Source organism: Salvelinus alpinus, chromosome 2 (genome assembly GCF_045679555.1).
Source record: "Salvelinus alpinus chromosome 2, SLU_Salpinus.1, whole genome shotgun sequence".
NCBI classification, from domain to species: Eukaryota; Metazoa; Chordata; class Actinopteri; order Salmoniformes; family Salmonidae; genus Salvelinus; species Salvelinus alpinus.
In genome coordinates, this window is record NC_092087.1 from 84,713,395 (window position 1) to 84,728,563 (window position 15,169).

Sequence of the window (15,169 nt, forward strand, 5' to 3'; positions counted from 1 at the left end):
AGGACAACAACCTCCTCCTCAATGTGAGAAAGACGAAGGAGCTGATCGGGACTATAGGAAAAGAAGGGCCGAACAGGCCCCCATTAACATTGACAGTGCTGAAGTGGAGTGGGTCGAGAATTTCAAGTTCCTTGGTGTCCACATCACCAACAAACTATCATGGTCCAAACACACCAAGACAGTTGTGAAGAGGGCACGACAAAACCTTTTCCCCCTCACGACACTGAAAAGATTTGGCATGGGTCCCCGGATCCTCAAAAAGTTATACAGCTGCACCATCAAGAGCATCCTGACCGGTTTCATCACCGCCTGGTATGGCAACTGCTCAGCATCTGACGGTAAGGCGCTACAGAGAGTAGTGTGTACGGCCCAGTACATCACTGGGGCCAGGCGTCCTGACATCCAGGACCTATATACTAGGCGGTGTTAGAGGAAGGACCAAAATATTGTCAAAGATTCCAGTCACCCAAGTCATAGACTGTTCTCTTTGCTACCGCATGGCAAGCGATACCGGAGCACCAAGTCTAGGACCAAAAGGCTCCTTAACAGCTTCCACTATAAGACTGCTGAACAATTAATCAAATGGCCACCCAGACTATTTACATTGACCCCCCCCACCAATTTTTACACTGCTGCTACTCGCTGTTTATTATCTATGCATAGTCACTTTACAAATTACCTCAACTAACCTGTACCCCCGCACATTGACTCTGTACTGGTGTCCCCTGTATATAGCCTCGTTATTGTTATTTAATTTTCTTGTTACTTTTTTAATTCAACTTTTTTTTAAACTTTCTTTCTATTTTCTTAACTCTTTCTTGAACTGCATTGTTGGTTAAGGGCTTGTAAGTAAGCATTTTACTGTAAGGTCTACACCTGTTGTATTCTGCGCATGTGACTAATAACATTTGATTTGATTTGAGTTAGGCAGGTTAGGATAATTATCGTGGCAGTTTAGGATATCTAACCTAGCAGGTTAGGAAAAGGGTTAGGGTTAGGCTTAGTTAAAATTCTACAAGGAAGCAGCAAGCAGTCACTTTAAACAGTCTTTGGTGGGAACCAATCTGCCAAAATAGCTGTTCGGATTCAATACACCCACTGATGTTGAGCCTCCCACTTGTTTCAGAACGCCCACTTCCAGACACAGTCCACGTATGCAGTTACCCATGACTATGTGTGTCTCTCTCTCCAACAGAGAGTCCGCCTGATCCTAACAGTGACACATACACAGCTCTGAACATGAGGACCAGGTAACCAGAGTACGACCCCACAGCAAGTCCTCTGTGATGTAGGGAGTGAGTGACAAAGGGGCAGAGGAATCTGACACTGACCTGTAGCACCACCTGTACTCTGACCCTAACCCTAACTCCACCTACATCTGGTACAAGAACGGACAACGTCTCACCAACTCAAAGATCCAAGATAACTACCTGATCCTAGACCCAGTGAGGATGCAGGCAAATACTCCTGTACAGTAGAAGGACCTGAATGTCTCCGCTCTCCTGGACAGGAGTGTTGGAGTCAGTTGACTGAGAACTACAGTGGTCTGTGTGGAGATGGACTCAATGACTGTGGTATTACTTCATTTTACTCTCTCCCATTAGGGTGACTCGAGTCCCTTGTATGACAACATCAGTGTAGCCTGGCGAAAGTAAACCCAGCACAGGACACAAAACTCATTTGGGTTTGTTAATTTTGTCAAAGCTTACATTTAAAATAGGATAATGTAAGGTGAAGTCACCATAAAGTAAAGTTCAGTCTAAATCACCATCAAGTGAAAAAAATCTGTTAGTAAAGTGCATAAAAACAATATCTACAATAAGTACAAAATGAAATGCAGAAACAGTAGTGGCTCTGCTTTCTTCAACAAAAATACAAGAAAATACAAAGACCACAATGTTCACAGTTATAATGGACTTTCTAACATTTCAAATGTCTGAGTACAAGATGTCCATCAACAAAAAGCTAAAATCCATTCTGTCATCAATTACAATATGAATACTTACACGCTGTCCACGTGCTACCCTAACCCCACATAGAACAGTAGATCCTCATCTCTCCACAACGTGGTTCTGAGAGCACTGGTATTCAGCTAGCAAGAAGCTAACATCCTCATGTCAATCTGAAAGTATCAACAGGATAACATGACCATCTGGCATTTAAATATTACAAAACAAACTCTTATACATTGCAGATGTAAAATATGATATACTTCGGTACGACAGTAAGATTAAAAAGTATTATTTACCCATCTCAAATCAAATGTAGTTGTATTGGTCACATACACATATTTAGCAGATGTTATTGTGGGTGTAACAAAATGCTTGTGTTCCTAGCTCCAACAGTGCAGTAGTATCTAACAATTCACAACAATACACAAATCTAAAAGTAAAAGAATGGAATTAAATAATACATAAATATTAGGACAAGCAATGTCGTAGTGGCATTGACTAAATGGTTATTGATACCAGACTGTGTCTCTTCTCCTCCCAGAGGATCCCTGATGGCTAACAATAACATATCCTGACATAATGGAAACGTTATACATTACCCTCTCTCCCTCAGTGACATTGTTTGTATCTAAGATCTCCACCCGTCTCCCCTTATCAATGCCTGCCACATGTAATCGCTTCCCTGCACTCAACACATTCCAAGCTTAGTTGCACACACTATATACCTTCCTCCTATAACCCTTAACTTCTGGTGTAGAACCTCAACCTTAGCACTCCATCAGTGACATGAATAAGTAACATTTTATATTCTCAGAACCCAACAATACATATGAAATGAGTAAAGCAGTACAGTATGTAAACATTATTAAAGTGACTAGTGTTCCATTATTAAATTGACCAGTGATTCCATGGCTATATAGGGCAACAGCCTCTAAGGTGCAGGGTTGAGTAACCGGGTGGTAGCCAGCTACTGATGGCTATTTAACAGTGATGGCCTTGAGGTAGAAGCTGTTTTTCAGTTTCTCGGTCCCAGCTTTAATGCACCTGTACTGACCTCACCTTCTGGATGGTAGCGGTGTGAACAGGCCGTGGCTCGGGTGGTTGATGTCCTTGATGACCTTTTTGGCCTTCCTGTGGCATTGGGTGCTGTAGGTGTCCTGGAGGGCAGGCAGTGGGACCCCGGTGATGCGTTGGGCAGACCGCACCACCCTCTGGAGAGCCCTGCGGTTGCGGGCAGTGCAGTTGCCGTACCAGGTGGTGATACAGCCCAACAGGATACTCTCAATTGTGCATCTGTAAAGGTTTGTGAGGGTCTTAGGTACAAAGCTGAATTTCTTCAGCCTCCTGAGGTTGATGAGGCACTGTTGCGTGATTCCGTGAAACAGATTATGTTACAGACCCTGATGTCCCTCTGGAAGGAGATTTTCGCCCTGAGCTCATCTACTTTATTGTCCAGAGACTGAAAATTAGTGAGTAATATACTTGGAAGCGGTGGATGGTGTGCACGCCTCCTGAGTCTGACTAGGTGTCCACTCCGAATAACTCTTCTCCGCTGGCGTCATCTTGGAGCAGCCTCTGGGATAAGTTAAATTGCCCTGGGGGGTACGAACAAAGGATCCAATTCGGGAAAGTCGTATTCCTGGTTATAATGCTGGTGAGTTACATTGGACCCATAATAAGTAACATTGGACCCATAATGGATTACAACAGCTCTCCAATGTAATTGCTTGCTCTCGCTCTTACACAATGTGCAGGCGCAATCCCATAACACCTTGTACACATTATTTACTGATCTCTTAAATGGACAGTGTCATCTAGTGGATAGAAATTAATACAGCAATGTGTTTTAACCACCTGGCTACATCAGGCCATGACCCCTACTGCAGCAAAGAGAGTGGACACAGGCGAGCAGGATGATGTTCACTATACAGGCATCCACCACAGAAACCAGGAAGTGCCTGTCTGTTGCAAAATAGACTGTTTTTGAGAAACATTGATGGCTGTTGTGTTGTTGAGATGCCAGTAGAGAGCGCTGTAGTACAGTCCACTGGAAACAAAATGTTTTAGTGTAGCTGGTGAGACATACAGAAGTGCAGAGAAACTATAGGCCTATTGGTATGGTCCAATTAGGTTGTTGCATTTATTTTAAAGGATTTTAATAGGGATATTTTCCAACTTTCCTTACAGTATAGTACGTGTTCTCCAAAAAGATGTTCACATGTTGTTTATAAGCACTTCAGTGATGTGTTGGTTGTCAGGAAGACGCATCATGAGGACAGGAAGTCAGCTGTGCATCAACATCTTAGACCCTCAGTACATCTAGTTGGTGTCAACCACAGAACTCACACTCTTCTGTTTCACATGGCCAGTATAAAGTCTACTACCAAACTCCTCTCTTCACTCTGTAAGTACCTTTTACATTACCATTCTACTTTTTCTTGGTGATTTGTTCTGCAGTATGAACATACTCGGTGTAGACGGTCTTAAAAAGGAAGTATAGTTCTGTATCAGCTACTTGTGTCCTGACCCATGTTCCCTCTAATGTTTTGGGGTACTGAGCAAATTTTAGGTCTTGTGAGTGGAAACTTGAACATTGTGAGAATTGTGTGCAACTTCCAGCACGCATTTACAGTGAACACTGAGGCTTTACCCTTACAGTTACAGACCAAGTAAAATATTAATTAATTAATGTCAAGCCTTTCATGAGGTAAAAACACTTTTAAAAGTCTCATGTAATGTAGGCCCGCGTTGAACACCACATATAGCCTACTAGACGGCTATTGTGGTTATTGGAGCATAAAGTAGGCCTACCAACAAAACCAATGGACCAAATCACATAACATTTTCACATGGAAATAGATTTTAATTTCTATGATATAGCCTACAGTAGCCTATATGTGGTGTTCAATGCAGGACTACATTGCATGAGACTTTTAAAAGTGTTTTTACCTCATGAAAGGCTTGACATTAATTAATTAATATTGTACTTGGTTTGTAACACCATGGGCCAAAGCTAACTGTAAATTGCATTGTGTTGCAAGAAACCACGTACAAAAATAAAATGTATTATTATTACCGTACAGAGAATTAGACATTGTAGGCTACCCCTCTGCCTATTGGCTTATTTGCATATTCCAGGCTGTCTCAAAATACAACACTGACCCTTAAATTAAGGCTGGCTTTTTAACCTCTACGGGATCGGTGGGACGGTTGAGCTAATGTGATTAGCATGACGTTTTAAGTAACAAAACATTTTCCCAGGACATAGACATATCTGATATGTGCAGAAAGCTTAAATTCTTCTTAATCTAACTGCACTGTCCAATTTACAGTAGCTATTACAGTGAAATAATACCATGCTATTGTTTGAGGAGAGTGCACAGTTATGAACTTGAAAATGTATTAATAAACCAATTGGGCACATTTGGGCAGTCTTGATACAAGACTGGCCAAATGATACAAGACTGCCCCCCCAGAAATGCATGCTTTTGTCTTTGTATTGTCTTTTACCAGATCTTTACCATTTGACCAGATTCACATTTCCACAAACTTCAAAGTGTTTCCTTTCAAATGGTATAAAGAATATGCATATACTTGCTTCAGGTCCTGAGCTACAGGCAAATAGATTTGGTATGTCATTTTAGGCGAAAATGGAAAAAAAGGATCTGATCCTTAAGAGGTTTTAAAGACCTCTTGAAGTGTAGCCTACACGTTTGTGCTCTTGTAGCAAGCAGTAACATTGCTGACCTAAACTTATCTATAACTGGGCTAATAACTCGCTAACTAGTAAAGAATATCAACAAATGTGCACACGTGCGGCTCTGTGCTCTGATCTGCTACTCCTGCCAATATACTTCTACTCAATTGCGCTCTGGATCAGCCTACAACAAAATCTCTGACTTAAGATTCGTTTTGGTCTGTTGCATTGAAAAGGGCCTGATTATAATGTTTATTCGAGCACATAAAATAGTTTATCTATATAGTAATGCACTGCTAGCTAGTAAGTCGATTTACTGTACAATACCCATTCACTTCACTCTGTAAGTACACTTGATAATATCTTGAAACATTGTGTTTAATCGTATGTTTTTAGTGATAAACTATATATTCTGATAATGATAGGACCCTTGGTCTCAATGCTATAGTCAGTGTTCTGAGATTAAAACAGAGTCAGACCAATACATTAATAATCATGCTGTGTGCTAAGTATCAGGTGTAGTTATTTCACCAGTTATCAAGTGTTTTAGTTGTCTACCTTTTTGTGTCTAAAACTGCAGGGAGGAAGACAAACAATGGCCTTGAGAACAGCAGGAAGTGTGTTGGTGGTCTGTCTCTGGTCTGTGGCAGGTATGGGCTCATTCATTGGTTACCCTCTTTCTCTGTATTGTTCAATCTACATATAGTGCCTTCAGAAAGTATTCACACCCCTTGACTATTTTTCACATTTTGTTGTCACAGCCTGAATTTAAAATGTATTACATTTAGATTTTGTGTCATTGTCCTACACACAATACCCCATCATTTCAAAGTGGAATTATGTTTTTAGAAAGTTTTACAAATTAATAAAAAATGAAAAGCTGAAATGTCTTGTGTCAATAAGTATTCAACCCCTTTGTTATGGAAAGCAGAAATATGTTCAGGAGTAAACATGTGTATAAGTCACATAAGTTGCATGGACTCACTCTGTGTGCAATAATAGTGTTTAACATGATTTTTGAATGACTACCTCATCTCTGTACCCCACACATACAATTCATTATCTGTAAGGTCCCTCAGTCGAACACGGAATTTCAAACACACTGAATTTCAAACACAGATTCAACTACAAAGATCAGGGAAGCTTTCCAATGCCTCGCAAAGAAGGGCACCTATTGGTAGGTGGAAAAAAAGACAAATAAATGGAATATCCCTTTGAGTGTGGTGAAGTTATTAATTACACTTTGGATTGTGTATCAATATACCCAGTCACTATAAGCGTCCTTCCTAACTCATTTGCCGGAGAGGAAGGAAACCGCTCAGGGATTTCAACATGAGCTAATGGTGACTTTAAAAAAGTTAGAGTATAATGGTTGTGATTGTAGAAAACTGAGGATGGATCAACAACATTGTAGTTAATCTAAAATACTAACCTAAATTGACAGAGTGATAAGAAGGAAGCCTGAAAGGAATAAAAAATATTCCAAAATATGCATCCTGTTTGCAATAAGGTACTAAAGTAAAACTGCAAAACAAATGTGGCAAAGAAATGTACTTTGTTCTGAATACAAAGCGTTATGTTTGGGGCAAATCCAACACAACACATCACTGAGTAACACTTGTGGTGGAGTCTAGGGATATGGCTTTTGCTCTTCTGTTCAGGGATTTATATATATATATATATATTGTTTTACTTTTACCACTTTATCTCCGCAATACGTAGTTACAGTCTTGTCCCATTGCGGCAACTTCCATACGGACTCCGGAGAGGCGAAGGTCGAGAGCCATGCGTTCCCCCGAAACACACACAACCCTGCCCAGCCCCACTGCTGCTTTGTTCAGGGACTTTCCAAGACCACTATGAGCCCGGTGACGTTACGACCGGCTGAAAGGACCTGGGGAAAGGTGGCGCGAGTAGGCGGGTGTGTTGCAGAAGGAGGTGAACGATAACGAGTAGAGAGGAGCCGAATTCAGAAGGTAACATAAATTGGAGTAAGAGGACGTACTATATCTGGGAGAGGATTGTTCCATACTGTAATAAATATCATTTATTATAACACAAGCATATTTGCTATTACATTGTTATAACTAACTTCTTTCCAAACAGGGTTTCTCACAAACTCATAAGCAGATACGGAGACCCACACACACCCAGAGACAGATGGCTGACACAGGCCTTTTCATAAAGACTGATAAGAAAAGGGGTGCCTGGTACTGCATATCACGAGAAACTGAGACACACACATACCCAAGGACAGAGGGCTGACGTAAACCTTTCATAAACACAGATAAGACAGGAACATCTACGCACACACAAAAACTCCTCTTCAGTCTGAACATTTTACAGAGACACACAGAAATGTCAAAATAGGAACATCTACGCACACACCTAATCTCCTGTTTTAGCTGAACATTTCTGAAGACAAAGAAATCTACTCAGAGCCAATGAGACAGTGATACTAGCCTGAAGGGGACCTCGCCCAACTCATCAGGACCAACCAGAGGACAGAGGACTTCCAGACTCAACCTACTTTCTATCTTTGTATAAAATGTCTATGCACTCTGTTATCTGGGCTTCTTTCGGATAGTTCCATTTGAGCTTGATGAAAGGGTCCGTGCACGCTATTTCAGATATCTTTACTTCTGAATAAATTGCTTTTATTTAAACCTCATCCACCCTGTCCAGAGTCTCTACTTCGTCTCAGTTCTCCAGTAAACTTGTGATATCAACAATACCACAGAATGACTGCCATTTCTGCCTTCGGGTTTAACGTAAATTCAATCGATGGAGGTAGCTACCACTAAAGTTACCAGCCAGAGTGATGTTAGCTAGTTACCCACCGGAGTAATGGACATCAACTAATTGTTACCGACATCAGAATAGAGCTGTGAGTTGAAGTGATTTAGTTATATACAGTTCCCGTGGAAGTAATTGAACTTTCTGTTTAGGTCCTGAAAGAAGAGGACGTCTAAAGTTGTGGACTTTTCATTTAGGGCTAGTTAACCATTCAAAGCTGTGACAACGTTGCAGACTAACGTTACTTCTATTATTTTAGTCCCTGCCAGCCCTCCTACAGACTCCATGAACACAGTAACGGGTGTTATTCTTTATTTGTGTTTGTTATTGTGATATCTGAGATAAATGCTGTAAAACTGCTAGATTGCATTGCTATGTTTTCATTGGTTGTCTTCAAGCAAGGCTACATGTGCACGTGAGGTAGGTTACTACAGTAGGCTATTCTGTGAACTGTGAAATTGTATCTGTGTTGCCTAAAACGGACAATATTTTCATTTTTTTAAAGCAAAACTGTCTTTTCACTACTACTGCCTTGGGGTATGGGGCCTAACCTGTTTTAGGTATTGCTGGTTAATTTGGGCGTGGTGTGGCAGATAAATGCATATATATATCAGACATGTGTAACGATCGTCGTATAGAGGAGAAGGAGAAGACCAAGGTGCAGCGTGGTAAGTACTCATAATTACTTTTAATGAATACGAATACTATAACAAAACAACAAAAACGATAAACGAACAGTTCTGCAAGGTGACATACACTAAACAGAAAACAACCACCCACAAACACAGGTGGGAACAGGCTACCTAAGTATGATTCTCAATCAGAGACAACGATAGACAGCTGCCTCTGATTGAGAACCATACCAGGCCAAACACACAGATATACAAAACAAGGACAACATAGAACACCAGACATAGAATGCCCACCCAAACTCACGCCCTGACCAGACTAAAATAAAGACATAAACAAGGAACTAAGGTCAGAACGTGACAACATGGATATTGATACACGTTCCGAACACTGTCAATACTCAACATACCTAAGCACATTCAGATTGACCACACGGTGGCGCTACAACAAGCATATATTTATATCTCCTGATCGGTTTGACTCAGAGTAATGGAATTTGGCACACGTTCTCAGGGGTGTGAGTATAGCTAACCTGTAGCGTATGGTTAATTTTTCCCACATGGGGCCACCCGCCAGAGGACCCGGCCTCCCTTGAGCACTCCAACCACAATGGATACATGGATACATGGCTGGCACACAATGTGAGGAACACGGAAGAGAGGGTGTGCCAAGTCCATATCAGTCAGGAGCTGTGTCCAGTGACGGGATGCTCCACGCAGCAGGCTGGACCGGCACACGGACTCACACACAGAGCACAGAGGAGACAGGTTTTAGATGCGGTTAGAAGACTGCTGACGATGGAGAGGCTGGTGACGTTGAGGGCTTCCATCCCTGTCATCCCACTGGCAACCGGTTTGGATATGTTGAAGGTTGCAATGCAAGAAGAGAAGGAGGACATTTTAGATTCACTTCCTTTGGCAGAGGAAGAGGAGGATGTGGGCTTCAAAGATGATTCCTGCAACTGCCAAGTGCCGGTCCTGAGGCTGTGAAAGCTGACCAATTTGTTAGAGGACCTGCTGAAGTTGACCTGTGAGATGGCTTTTATACAGCTTTTTGATATTTGTACCTGTCACTAGGGCCTGTATCGTGGTTATTATAGGCTAATATCATCATTAGGCCTGTACCGGTGTATAGGGCCTGTATCATGGTTATTGTAGGCTAGTATCATCATTAGGTCTGTACCTGTGTATAGGGCCTGTATCATGGTTATTGTAGGCTAGTATCATCATTAGGTCTGTACCTGTGTATAGGGCCTGTATCTTGGTTATTATATGCTAGTATCATCATTAGACCTGTACTGGTCTATAGGGCCTGTATAGTGGTTATTATAGGCTAGTTTACCAGGAGTGGTTAGGCTAACTATATCGTGGTTATTATAGGCTAGCGTACTGGGAATGGTGAGGCTAACTATATTGTGGTTATTATAGGCTAGCATACCGGAGAGGCAGCTATAGCTCTGAGGTAGATGCAGACGTCTTGCTCGTTCAACTTCTGCATCTAGGGGAACGTCTCGCTCGTTCAACTTCCGCATCTAGTTCAACATACACTCAAGGGTTCCCACTGGCGGGGCCGTCCAGGTGCGCTATGCGGTCAGTCTTGCAAGGACGTCTCCGTGAGGGTCATGGCTAGCATTCTTAACTAACCATCAACATGGGTTTGGTTAGCTAGCTAACTTGGCTAGCTAGTGTCATCAGCAATAACTATATATATGCCAGCCAGATTAGCATCTGAATTCAAATTATTTTGAGTGAAATGGCGATGATTGGTGGACAATGGTATGATCATATTTTCCTCATTGTGACATGATTATGACCCAAAATAAATGTGGAATGGCATGTGTAGACTTCGGCTGGGCTGGCTAATTGCTAATGTTAGCCTGTGGATTGTATGCTGGGCATAGCAATGCAGTCTGGAAGTAGTATAACTGCCCAGGTAGGACCAGGGTAAACTCGGATTGAGTGAAGGCATGAACGGCTGAGAGTCAGCGTTGGGTGTAGTTCTTGATGGTGTATCAATTGTATTAAGTTGCACAAAAACAGTCTGCGCGAAGCCAGAAGTTAAATTAAATTGCATTTAAACATACTGTGCCAGTGGGCAGGAAGGTTGGTCATTATGAAGGGGGCATTTTGTAAAAAAAATAAACGTGAGACTTTTATATTTGACATTAGGTAAGCAGCAGAAAGGAAGTGGGTCCTCAACAGAACCACGTTTGGAAAGTCTGTTTCAAATAATAATTCTGTGGTCAAAAAGAGGAAATAGATTAGTACTCCTTTAAAAGTGCGTTCCCAGAAAAACAATCTTGAATCCTCCCTCTATTGTCTCTGTTTTCTTCAGGTGCCAAGATCAATGCAGAGGAGATGGCGCTGCCGGGCCGATATCGAGCTGGGCTGCTCAACGCCTTGAGCTGAACACCTGCTGGTGAGAAGGTGGGAAAAACCTCTCCTAACAGGTTCCATCCTACTTTCGTGTGAAATATATATTTATTTTTGCCCTGTCATAAATGTTCCAGCCAAGGGCAATGTAAATATACATGTCCATTTGCTAAGACAGTCTTCTCACAATTGGTAAAAGTTGTATTACCATGTATGTACATGTATGTACATATATTTTTTCAGTCACACTTTGGCAAGACAGGAGATCCATGAAGTGAACATGGACAGCATATCTAAGCCTGAGTCAAGTAAAGGTAAGGAGGGCTCACCTAGGGAGCTCCTACACTAGCTAGCTAGCAAGCCATATGAATGATGCACTGAAATGAGCTGCTCTTGAGGGGATCACTGTAGTGATGTAGTAAATTACTGTCACCAAGTGTGGAGGTGTAACCAGACCCCTAGAGTATTACAGGAGCAGTGTTGGGAAGTAGGGTCATGGAGATGTTGTCCGTTCTTGTACCAGATGTAGGTGGGGTTGGGGTTGTCAGTCAGAAGACAGGTGGTGCTAAGTCAGTGTTCTGTTCTCTTCTTTTCCTCTGTGGAGGAAGACACCTTCACCTGCAGCTCTGAATGATTCTAATCTATTATTAGAATTAAATATTATATATTACCTGTGACAGTCAGAGTTGTTCCAGGGAAGCTGTACCCCCATTCTGCATTCTGTGTTTTAAATCTGAACTTGTACTCAGCTGAATCTCTCTCAGGTTTGTGATTCTCAGGATGCAGTCTTTCTCTTAAGTCCCAAGGTACTCAGCACGACCTGCATACTCTGGCACCGAGCTCAGGATTTTAGGCACCTCATTACATTTCTCTTGGATATACCAGTTTGGTTCTGAGACTACATGATTACTTGGATGTTGATATGTGCAGGGCAGTTCCACTGTTAAGCCCTTTATAGCACAGATACTCTGATGGGTGTAAGTTACATTGAAACAGTTCTGACCCAGAAAACCTAAAACAGCCGGAGGCCCATTCATTTATTCAATTAGTTTCTTCTATTATTATTACACTGAACAACAATAGAAACACAACATGCAACAATTTGTTAGATTTTACTGAGTTACAGGTAATATAAAGAAAAGTCAATTGAAATAAATGAATTAGGCCCTAATCTATGGAATTCACATGACTGGGAATACAGATATGCATCTGTTGGTCACGGATACCTTTAAAAAAGGTAGTTAGTATCTGGTGGGACCACCATTTGCCTCATGCAGTGCAACACATCTCCTTCACATAATACAATAGATTTAATGTGTTTTTGTATTGAATACATGTATCGTGGAAATTACTACCAGGGACTCAGTCAAACTTTAATTAATAATTCTTTAATATCAGCAAGCTGGAGAGATTCCAACAAACATAATGCACCAGACTACACATCGGCCAGGAGCTCTTTCGGGGCAGTCCCGTTAGTTCTCTTATATACTGCTTACCAGACAAGTTATATTTTGAATGATTTACATTATTCATAATTAATTCATCATTAACATTTGGTTCCTGCATGTGACTGGCACCATCTCCTATCTTAACTTATATAACATATTCTGGTCGTTCTGCCAAAAGGTCTGAGGGTTCATGACCGTCTCCCCCCTCACATCTCTACCCAGCACCAACAGGAACCAATGATTGTATAAGACAAGATGTACAATTTCTCTCTTCAGACAACATTTCCCCCACACATGAATACACACCTGGTATTGTTGAAATAGTATTCTACATAAAAGTTATTTAATGGATAATAGGAATTAATGAAATAAGATACAGCTCTGAACACCCCCACTCCAACACACATACACAGCACTCCTACTCCAAGACGCTTTATACATATGGATGCAGAGCTGCATATTATCTACACATGTTACCATGGTAATCAGACTTAAACTGTTAGAGAATGGGAGTTGGATGACTCTTCGCAAGATGTTTTCTATTGAACTTTATTTAGGGATCTGGAACCGGTGCCGGAGAGCAGGGAGATGAAAGAAAACATGTTTGAGCTTTCTGGTGTTTTTTCAGTGACCCTGAATGAGCAAAGCTCTTTCCACATAGACAGGAGTAAGGTTTCTCTCCTGTGTGTATGAGCTGGTGTGTAGTCAGGGTTCCTGATCGAATGAAGCTCTTCCCACACTGATCACAACTATAAGGCTTCTCTCCTGTGTGTATGAGCTGGTGTGTAGTCAGGTTGGAATCTTGAGAAAAACTCTTCTCACACTGATCACAGCTATAAGGTTTCTCTCCTGTGTGTGTGCGTTGGTGTTTAGTCAGGTGTCCTGACATCCTGAAACTCTTCCCACACTGATCACAGCTATAAGGTTTCTCTCCAGTGTGTGTGAGATGGTGTTTGGTCAGGGTGAAATCTCGAGCAAAACTCTTCCCACACTGATCACAGTTATAAGGCTTCTCTCCTGTGTGAATGCGCTGGTGTGCAGTCAGGTTTCCTGACCGAATGAAGCTCTTCCCACACTGATCACAGCTATAAGGCCTCTCTCCTGTGTGTATGCGCTGGTGTGCAGTCAGATCTCCTGACATCCTGAAGCTCTTCCCACACTGATCACAGCTATAAGGCTTCTCTCCTGTGTGTATGCGTTGGTGTGTAGTCATGGCTCCTGATTGATTGAAGCCCTTCCCACACCAATCACAGCTATAAGGCTTCTCTCCTGTGTGTATGCGTTTGTGTGTAGTCAGGTGTCCTGACTGACTGAAGCTCTTCCCACAGCTATAAGGCTTCTCTCCAGTGTGAATCCGCTGGTGAATTATCAATTCTGTCTGTTTAGCAAAACTCTTCCCACAGTCAAAGCAGCGGTGGCGAGGTTTCTTCCCTATAAGTCTCTGCTGGTGTTTATTGAGACGTTCTGATCTGGAGAGACTCTTCTGGAGGGACGTCTTGTCAGCATCATGTTGTTGAGGCTCCCCAGATGATAAGCCCCTCCCACTGAGAGAGCAATGGTTAGGTCTGTCCCCTGTGAAACAAAGATATTGAATAGCATGGACATATGAAATCAGGCTACCTGATGGGACTTTGATAAATGCAGAAAATTGCCTATCAAAATAAACGTGCGACCATGTTATTTATGATTAGCATATTTGATTCTGAAATTCAGACATATTAAGTTTGTATGTGAAAACTATTTCTAAGATTCATACTGTCTGTTTTTCCCTAACTCACTGCTGTCATGACTTTCCCTCCTGGGTGATGATCAAAGAGAGCCCCCTCCCCCACCAGAGAAGAAGGGGGGGGGAGGGGTTCTAGGGCTTGATCGAATGGTCGTAAACTTTCTCTCTCGTGCGCGGCAGTATCGAGAAGTAAAAAAAAAAACTTTGTGTGTAGAGAGAGAATTTGCCGCCAAAACTGCAACATCCAAAAGTGGATAATGAAACAATATTTCTCACATAAAGAATGTGGGAAATGGTTGGTGGGGATTCAAACAATAAACATGTCATAAGTTGTTTTGTGTATAACTAAATACAGTTGAAGTCGGAAGTTTACATACACCTTAGCCAAATACATTTAAACTCAGTTTCACAATTCTTGACATTTAATCCTAGTAAAAATTCCCTGTCTTAGGTCAGTTAGGATCACCACTTTATTTTAAGATTGTGAAATGTCAGAATAATAGTAGAGAATTATTTATTTCAGCTTTTATTTCTTTAATCACTTTCCC

General features: G+C 41.7%; 2 protein-coding genes and 1 long non-coding RNA gene across 7 annotated transcripts in view; 2 read left to right on the top strand and 1 right to left on the bottom strand.

Annotated features, from left to right (window-relative positions):
• Positions 1 to 15,169, bottom strand: part of LOC139544836 (zinc finger protein 271-like) — a 174,335-nt gene that overhangs the window by 150,468 nt on the left and 8,698 nt on the right. For all 5 annotated transcript variants that reach the window (XM_071352095.1, XM_071352120.1, XM_071352103.1 and 2 more), the window contains one exon: positions 12,817 to 14,467. In XM_071352095.1, the coding sequence (XP_071208196.1) occupies positions 13,449 to 14,467 (1,019 nt within the window). In that variant the 3' untranslated portion in view covers positions 12,817 to 13,448. Of the gene's footprint in view, positions 14,468 to 15,169 lie in introns of those variants that run through there.
• Positions 1 to 15,169, top strand: part of LOC139544959 (zinc finger protein 271-like) — a 176,369-nt gene that overhangs the window by 4,790 nt on the left and 156,410 nt on the right. The window lies entirely within an intron of this gene.
• On the top strand, positions 6,230 to 8,037 carry LOC139545424 (uncharacterized). The gene is made up of 2 exons (XR_011669071.1): positions 6,230 to 6,299; positions 7,372 to 8,037. It is a non-coding gene; the product is annotated as an uncharacterized lncRNA (long non-coding RNA).